General features: G+C 31.8%; 1 protein-coding gene across 2 annotated transcripts; it reads left to right on the top strand.

The window, feature by feature from the left end:
• The first annotated feature begins 1,802 nt into the window (after positions 1-1,802).
• Positions 1,803-8,948, top strand: LOC111059874 (uncharacterized protein MCAP_0864-like). 2 transcript variants are annotated; one of them, XM_022347497.2, is made up of 5 exons: positions 1,803-1,921; positions 4,818-4,996; positions 6,276-6,351; positions 6,666-6,819; positions 7,114-8,948. In XM_022347497.2, exons 1-5 carry the CDS (start codon positions 1,809-1,811, stop codon positions 8,134-8,136), a joined length of 1,545 nt encoding a protein of 514 aa, XP_022203189.2. In that variant the 5' UTR covers positions 1,803-1,808; the 3' UTR covers positions 8,137-8,948. The 2 variants fall into 2 exon arrangements, with proteins under 2 accessions (XP_022203189.2, XP_039285626.1); XM_039429692.1 differs by lacking the exon at positions 1,803-1,921 and having other exon boundaries at positions 4,186-4,996.
• Positions 8,949-8,960: the final 12 nt, after the last annotated feature.

Here is an 8,960-nt window from a genome sequence, read left to right on the forward strand (position 1 = left end):
TCTCATACTTCCTATTGAAACGATCTTGAATCACTTTAGAAGTTCATCTATAAAACTGATTATGCAAACATGAATAATTTTCCAATAACCCACTATAAATACACTACTGTATCTGAATCATTTATATTATAATCATAATGAAATGATTCTTGAATCATTCGAATTTCTGCCAGCATTCAATTACCTATACCGTATAATTATTGTATTTGATCGAATTTCTGACAGCATTAAATTACCTACATATAATTATAGTTATTGTATTCCATGTGAAAATTTACAGTGAAAAGTAGTTGGAGTAAATAGCAGAATGCTGCAGGGTTGAGCACTTATTAAAACGATTGTCATTTATTGGAAGAGTCCGCTTTCAATTAACTCTCAATTTGCATTATTCATAGGTGAAATAGGCTTTACTCTGCAGTTAACCAAAATTCACCAATTTGTCTGGATGTAATTATGCTGGTCTCTCCCTTGAATATGTTCGACACAGGATTAATTAGTTGGTGAATTAAACATTGTTTAGCAGCCAACTAACATGGCTCAGATTGCCAATGCTTAGAAGAGTGACAATGGTGAATGATATTACAAAACATTGTTTTTAATATTTATTTTGTCTAGAGTTGTAATGGAACCACTAAACTCAATGAAAGTTTTTGATATTCATTTCAATATTATATTAATGAATAGGCCTACAAAGCGTTTTACGACATAAAATACGTACGGTACGATACATCACTATTATTAGAATGGAATAGAAAGTCTCCACTACCCTACTAAGAATTGTAGTAACCCTATGAGAAAAATAAAATATATCATAAATGAAAATATTAATCTGAGTACCCTTATAAATGATCTATTTTGTCACTACATGTTTTGGCTACTAATTTCAAGAAAAAATACAAAAATGTATTATCATTTTGATTCACAGACACAGTTCCATTATTGATAAATAGCCGCTGAAAAAAAGACCAGAAGAATGGGCTTCAAACTTATCATTTGGTGATAAGTTTAAGTAGTTTAAGATAGTTTGATATTAAAGTATAACGAAAGAGAGTAGTGTATTCACATTATTTCGAAAATATTACAATCTGTGAAAGAATCTAATCACAGTCCCTCTCTTTCCTTTCTGTTTGCTTGATTCTATCATATCACATTGCAGAGAGATAGGGATAAACTTTATCACATTTATTGTCTAGCATTGCATATAAATTGGTAATAATAAAGCTGATAGAATTTGAATTGATCAAGATGTTTTCAATCTCACTGTATTGAATGGACTTTATAAGTAGTAGACTTTTATAGTAGACTTCACAGGATCGAGATTTACGTTTTTTAAAACATTTTCAGCTTTCATGGATTTGACATCCTGATATTGAAATTTATGATAAAACTGATAGTAGAGTCAGTCGTAGAGTGGTTAACAATCATGATTGTTAGAGGCAAGACTAGAGAGTGCTGACATCAGTCCAATGATTTTTCTTGTCATTTGACTTTAAATTACGTCAATTATTAATGTACCACATTTATGAATAATTATTTAAAATTCTACACTACTTAGACTATGGACAAGGATAGATCTAAGACCTATATACAGTATTAAAGCGGAGTTCAAGAACGTCAAGTTGGCCTTATTGAAAGGCACAAACGTGCTACCTGTCTCTTTACTTGAACTCCACCGCCTCAATTCTGCAAAACAATCTCTCAAAAATCTTTCTTGTATCAGATTTTTTCTACCTTTGAAATGAAGTCTACTATAAATACATATGCTTATTAGAGCTATGCAATTTTTTATCCAAATCACATGTACAGTAATGAAAAAAAGCTTAACTCAACAGCATAATCATTGTAGAAATTGCAAGAATTTATTGTGTCTCTCCATTTCTATCAATATTATTATCATTATATTCAAGAAAAATTTGGAGAGGTAAGCAACAAAGAAAACCAAATATTTATATAGTTTCCTGGTTTAAAATAAGTTAACTTGTTTATTTGACTAGTATTCAGCGAAATACTAGGATTTGGGCTTGCATCTGCAATCAGCATAATACAGGTAAATTTCATTCTCTGAGATTTGTTTAAGTACCTATTATTTTCTCCGAGATTTCTAGAAAAAGCAATAGGCCTAAACAATTTGTCTTTGCAATCACATAAAAACATGTCACTGGTTACTCTACTTTTGAAATTACTAGTAGTGATGTAACATTTTTTGTTTGATTAAAGTTTCTTCAATTTATTTCTGTAATGTTGATTTTCCAATTTTTTTATGTCAATAGGACTGATCTTCTAAGTTTAATCCTTTCAAATTACAGGAATGTTTTATGTTCATAGTATATTTTCCATCATACATACATACATACATAAGCTACTTGTTCTTATGAGAAGTCAGCAAAACAAATCCTGAAAGAGATGTTTCTTGTCAATTTGCAACGATTCCATCAACTGAAACGCGTGAGAAAAGAAGATAAATTCTTCCTTTTTCATAGAGCTGTGTTTCTTTGAAAGACTGATACCTCCTGTCAAAATTTCTATAAGGTTTTTATCCCAGAGGAAGAGTGTATGGAGGTAGGAAGAAGAATGGTGCAGAGTGCAGGGTGCATAGAGCCCCCCAACTCCCCAGTATTTCGTTTCGCTTGTGGATGTCGGCGTGTGTCTGCAAACAAATTGAAAGCGGAAAGCAATAAAGGAAGCCGGCAAGGAGTATTCATTCATTTTCAGTAACCGCTTTTGACACTGCGCATAAAACTTGTCGCCCTCGATACAACTTCATCTGAGAGATTGAATTTATTAAATTGAGCCGAGCCAAATGCTTACACTGTATCGGTACGGGGACAGTTTGTTTGCTCACCGAACTTCCATTAAATGGAGAAATTGAGCTTTTAAAGGAAAATTGAACTGGATAGGTACTCTATTTATTCATTATCAATAAAATAATGTAATTGAAATTCAGTACAGGCTTTGAACTGCAACCTATCAATTTGCAAAAAAAATCCAAAGATCGATCGTCAAAAAAATAATTTCATCAAGTTCACATTTATGTCCAATTATATTCATCTGCTAGGAAACATTGGAGGATTAATTGTTTAAAATGTTTTTCAATAAGTATAGTCAATAAATAAGGGTTATTTTTGTGGCTGTTTCTACGGCCGGTTCGCAATGAATTTTTCTAGTTACACACACATCGATTTTCGGACGTACGATTTTTTGCCGTCCTTACGAATTCTACCAGATAAAACTAAACTTGACAAATATCATATGTTTGACATCATTTGTTCAATCTAGAATAATTTATAAGGACGATAAAAAATCATACGTTCAAAAATCGATGTATGTGTAACTAGCCTTACAGGTACTTCTTGGGACAAAAATAAAAACTCTTTATACCATCCACTATGATAGGAGGCAAAATAAACACAACAATTTTTATCACTTGCAGCGTGAAGGAAGTATATACTTATTTAATCTGTGCTTGTTATTGTGCTGAACATTATTGTGCTGATAATTAATTCTGAAAATATTGTGCTGAATATTACTTATTTAATCTGTGCTTGCAGTGAACCATTATGCGATTGAAGCTATGATTGTAGAACTGTCTCAAACTAATAATATCTTTACTCTTATCTTATCAAGGATCTAGCGAAGAAAAGATGCTTTTAGATCGTGTTCAAATTATAAACTGATCCCTGATTTTTCACCTCTCTCCAAAATAGCTACCTATAAAACACCTATTTTGAGGCTGAACAAGTTCACGGGGGGTGAATCCCCCTCCTGAATATCTCTTGAAACCTATAAATTACTTATTTATTTATTCATACATGTCATATAATCATGCTATTACAAAATATCATTGAAGATCGTCATATATAGTTCTGTATCCGCCCTAGATGGGGATAGACCTACTAAATAGGCCTATAGACCTACTAAATAGTCTCTAAATAGGCCTACTACTGAGCAATTCATTGGACAAAAAGCTTCTTGTTTTCTAACTTTTGGATTTTATTGAGTGACTCTAAAATTCTCAACTAAAAATTTGTGAAACACATAGGTCTAAACTTAACATTTCATAATAATATCATCATTATGATCAAAATGGTTTTTCTAACTGATCCGGAATTCTAACTGTTCAAGAATGTAGCGTGAACTTTATCCATTTTATTACTACAATAAATAACAGGGGACTCATAATTCAGTGGACTTGGCAATTATCATCATGGGAAAAGGAAACACAAGTTTGAAATTTTACCATATAATAGTGTATTTTCCATCGCTAACGGAAATACAAATCCGTGCGAATACTGCATAAAAACCTGAATAAAACTGGAGCCTCCCGGACGCAAGTTAGCAACATTTTGATGGGAGACATTATTTTTCAACTGGAAGTGAATTTCTCACGATAAAAATTGACACAAAAAATTCAACCACATGACCACTAGAGACTAAAGTCCTAATTCTACACTGTTTTGAATAAACCCAATCAATAAAAAAATTACAAACCCATAATATATTTTCTTTCAATTTTATCACCATTGCAGTTCATCAATACATATAATAATCATTCATAACATCATAGAAACAATATCCATAATATAGTAGTTTAAAACTATGCAACACTTTTTAAGTATATTTCTGTAAGTGAACTCTATAGAATAAAAAGAACAAAAAGATAGAAACTGGAAAGTGCAGCCTTTAAACATAATAATTATATAGTATAGTCAAAAACAGCAGTGAGTATATAAAATATATTCATGTTAGATTGGATTGATAGTTTTCTCTTCACAGTTATTCAATATTATATAATTATTGATTGATATAATTTCATAAAGGACTGAGCCATACTTGATGGATTACCGAAAAGCGATTAAAACTGCTCTGCAAGGGTATGATGAACAAACAATATCCTTGGAGCGGCAGCTCGCAATTGCCAATTCCGAACTCAAGAAATGTGTTGAACTTCTCAAAATCAGAGAGGAGCAGATCTCAAGTTTGGAATCAGTTGTGGAAGGTGACTATTTTTTGTGTTATGGAAATTATACTCTTTAGTGTGTTACATTCTTTAGATTCTTATACTATTTAAAGTCTGTTAAGTCTAAATTCTCTTTCAAAATCATTTTGCAATGGATATTCCAAAATTAAAATTTCTAACAGAAGGCTCAAAGAAGGAAATATGAAAATGCAACATCCTTACATTATAGCAACCTTGGATTCTTGCAAATAGTTTTATATATTATAAACGGTCCTACTCTTAATTACTGAACAGATTTTGAACATTCTAGATATATTATTTATTTCAAGAGAAAGAGTAAGACGCTGATTGTGAACTGAAGTGAATTTCTCTTCAACCCACATTTTTATTGATATCAAAGAAGATTCAGTCATAATACAAATAAATTTATTCATTTTCACTTTTAATAACAATAATTCATCCGCATTACATAAATGCAGTATATCAAGTATGCATTCAAGTAGCGGATTTTATGGTAAAATACACGACCATAATAAGTAGCATAAGTACCCTCTAATACATTACAGAATCACATAATAGCTCCCAAATCACACTGTGCTGCAATCAACAAATACTAATTTTTCATATTCTTCTTAATGTGTTAATTGCATTGTAAATTTTGATAATTGAATACTGTGCACAGTATTAGTATAACAAAATACTGCAAAAATCGCATCACACACCTCAAAAATAATTGCCTGGGATCTTGAATAGATGGATAAGCCTCATTAATGCTATGCAAATCTTGAGCGTCTCCTACCACCTGTAGTAGGGTGGTCATTTACATATTCTAATCTTGACCCTCATCACTAAGATTATCTTTCCACCTCTCCCAACTATCTAGCAAATCTCTAGAAGCCCAGGAATTATCACAGCTAATATTATTCGACTCAAGGTCTTAACTTTTAATAAATTCGAATGGTCTTGACACTTCTGAAGTTGGTACCTTTCTCATTGTTTAATTTGTTGGTTATGTACCGTACTAGATATTATGAAGGAATAAATAGATAACTGTCAAATAGAATTAAACCAAACCCTATTAAAATGTTGGAACAAGTACCATGGGCGAGGACCTCTAGCACTTATTCAAATAGTTCTAAAGAGCAAATATAGTGAATATTGTAAGTGAATACCTCAAACACTACTGATCATCTATTCAATTTTAAAAGCTTGAAAATCTTATTTTTAGAATAGAAAACAATTTCAAAAACTTAAACTTGTACATGTATACATTTTTTTCAATTTTGGTTCTACTAAAAGCATTCTCACGGTATTTCAGAACTGACAAGTAATTCCTTGAAAATGGAAGAAAAAAGAAAAAAGGAAGATGACATAACAATAAGAGAATTGAGAATGTGAGTTCTATTTGGTAGCCCACTTGTGTTTGAAAGTTAATTTTTAAATTATTGGATTATTTATTATATCAACGGGTAACTTTAAATCACATTATTAGATATACTGCCAACAGGATTTTTGTGAAGTAGGTACATAACAAATCATATTTATCGCTAATTTATTGCATGCAAAATGACACTATTAGATATTATTCTAGAAATAATATGAGTCACAACTCACAGTCCACAACCTCTACATAGTTTGGTACCATAGATGAATAACTATATTCCATAGCACTTGAGTTTCTCCATGGTGATAATTCTCCTACTTTCAGAGCAGTAAAAGAGAAAGATGATCAACTTGCAAGACAAACCGAGAGTATTTCAAGTCAGTTACAGGAAATTCGACAGAGTAATATAATTTCAATTCAGAATATCGTGAGGGAATCGACCAGCCAGATAAATAATTTGGAGAGTCAAATATTTCAGGTAAATTTTCAAATTGTTCATGAAATTCAGAGATGCCTTGGATTTATATTTTGATTTGGAGAGCATTGGCTAGACAAGCTTATAAACTAGGCTATACATAATTTAGCTGGAATTTTACAATTTATTATTGAACAAATAAACTTTATAAAATAGAATTAATTATAGTACCCTTTTTGGAATCAATAACATAATATATTAAAAATACAAATTATAAGTATTAGTAAAATAAGTAGCCCTGAAATCATACATTTTAAGAATAAACTTATTTATTTATTCACCTGCTACTTATTCCAGTTGAAGTCTGCTGAGCAGAGCTACAAGGACGAGATTGAGAAGCTAAAAGAGACATTGAATAAAAAGGAATTAGAATTCAAGACGAATAAAGAACACATTTTTAGACAAGGAAAAGAAATCACAAAGTTCAAGAAAGATATGGTGGAAATTTGTGAAGTTAGGAGTAGTATTTCGCAAAAGTTGAAGCAATCTGAAGCAACAATACAAAGTTTACAAGAGCAGAAAGTTGTATTACAAGACGACAATAATCGTATGAAATGCGAAATGGTCGAAAGAATAAGATCTCTGGAGGTTTTATTAGAAGCTAATATGAATCGGAATCGAGATTCGCAATCACAGATTATGAATGCTTTAAGTTTGGTGAGTGAGGACTGCTGCACGATGAAGAGCTCTCTCAGACGAGTCTCAGGAGAAGCTTTTGCCGAGAGCGTGTCGATTGGTGTACAAGTGAAGCTCAATTTCGATGACATCTGTTTTGAAGATACAATCATTACACTGAAAAGGAAAATAACACAAATGACGCAGAACGAGATCCAACAAAGTCAACAGATGCAGTTAATGGGTTATCAGCTGCAAGATATGGAAGAGGAAAACAATAAACTGAGAGGAGTGGTTGGAGATTTGAGGAGGATGAAATTGGAGGACAAGAAAGAGAAACAGGAGGAAGAAGATGAAAGAAGGATTCAAAGGATTGAGGACGGTATAGTTCGGTTGAAGTCGCACATTGGAGTCCAAAATAGCCAGGAGGCCCTCCCTCATTTGCTCAACGATATACGGGGAGAGCTGGCCGAGTTGAAAGGGAAGTCCTGGTATAAAGTTGTGAGACACCCTACTACTGCTGTTTGTGATGCAAGAGAAGTAGATCATAGTGCATCATCAATGAGCATTCCAACATGTGTTGTGCAACATTCTTCTGATCAGCTACCAACTCATGTGCCCAGAATGGAGGAGAGTTTAGCTAGGAGCAAACAGAGGAACCGAGTCAAATTTGCTGGTCCTATTCAAAATATGAGAATTTCATAGAAATTTTCTTAAAGCCAATATTAGTTTATTTCAGAAGTGATGTTTTTACAGATAAAATACTACTGGATACGATACATCTTCACTTACAGTACCCAATAATCTGTATTAATACAACATTATTATGCATTGTTAGGTGGTACGGGAGTATTCATATTATAATGTATCATGCTTGTTTCATATTTTGAGTCTGGTTTCAGTGAAATATATTTTTGAAAAATGTGTCAACATTGTGTCCTTATAGTTTATCCAATAGCCTAGTCTACTCTTGTACAAACAATTCAGTTGATAATGATGCCATGAAATATTTATTCAATAACTTATTATTGAAACTGATATCAGAAAATTAGAATTAGTAGTAGGTACGACAAAAATACAGTATAATGTTAGTGAAATCGCTCATTCAATAGCGAATTTTTCAAGTAGGGGAACATGCAAAACAAATAGTTTGACTTGGACTAGACTTAAAAATCACTCTAAAATAATAAAAAACGTGACTGTCACATGCTGCAGGATGTATACATTATTATCAATGCCTGAATTCATAACTAATGATTAATTCTTAAAATTCTGAAAATGTGAATTAAATTAATGAATTTTTTACACTGAATAGACTGGAACAAAATATTTTCCATGCTTCTTTATCTTAAAAAACGGGCGTAAAGAAATAATAATAGGGGTAATTAAAATTTTAAAATATCCAATGAGTTTTTTTTTAATTCCATTTTTATGAAAAGTAAAGCTATTCGGAACTGATATGATTGTTATTGATCCATTTTCAATCAAGATGAGGCAATAATATTGAAAAATTCAAGTTGACATCAACA

This window comes from Nilaparvata lugens, chromosome 5, assembly GCF_014356525.2.
Source record: "Nilaparvata lugens isolate BPH chromosome 5, ASM1435652v1, whole genome shotgun sequence".
Taxonomy (NCBI): Eukaryota; Metazoa; Arthropoda; class Insecta; order Hemiptera; family Delphacidae; genus Nilaparvata; species Nilaparvata lugens.

Bases quoted from the DNA above. Each gene is read 5' to 3' on its own strand.
- LOC111059874 (XM_022347497.2), top strand. From the start codon at position 1,809: ATGAAAAAAAGCTTAACTCAACAGCATAATCATTGTAGAAATTGCAAG. The intron at 4,997-6,275 runs GTGACTATTTTT...ACGGTATTTCAG, and splicing joins TTTGGAATCAGTTGTGGAAG to AACTGACAAGTAATTCCTTG. The intron at 6,820-7,113 runs GTAAATTTTCAA...TACTTATTCCAG, and splicing joins TGGAGAGTCAAATATTTCAG to TTGAAGTCTGCTGAGCAGAG.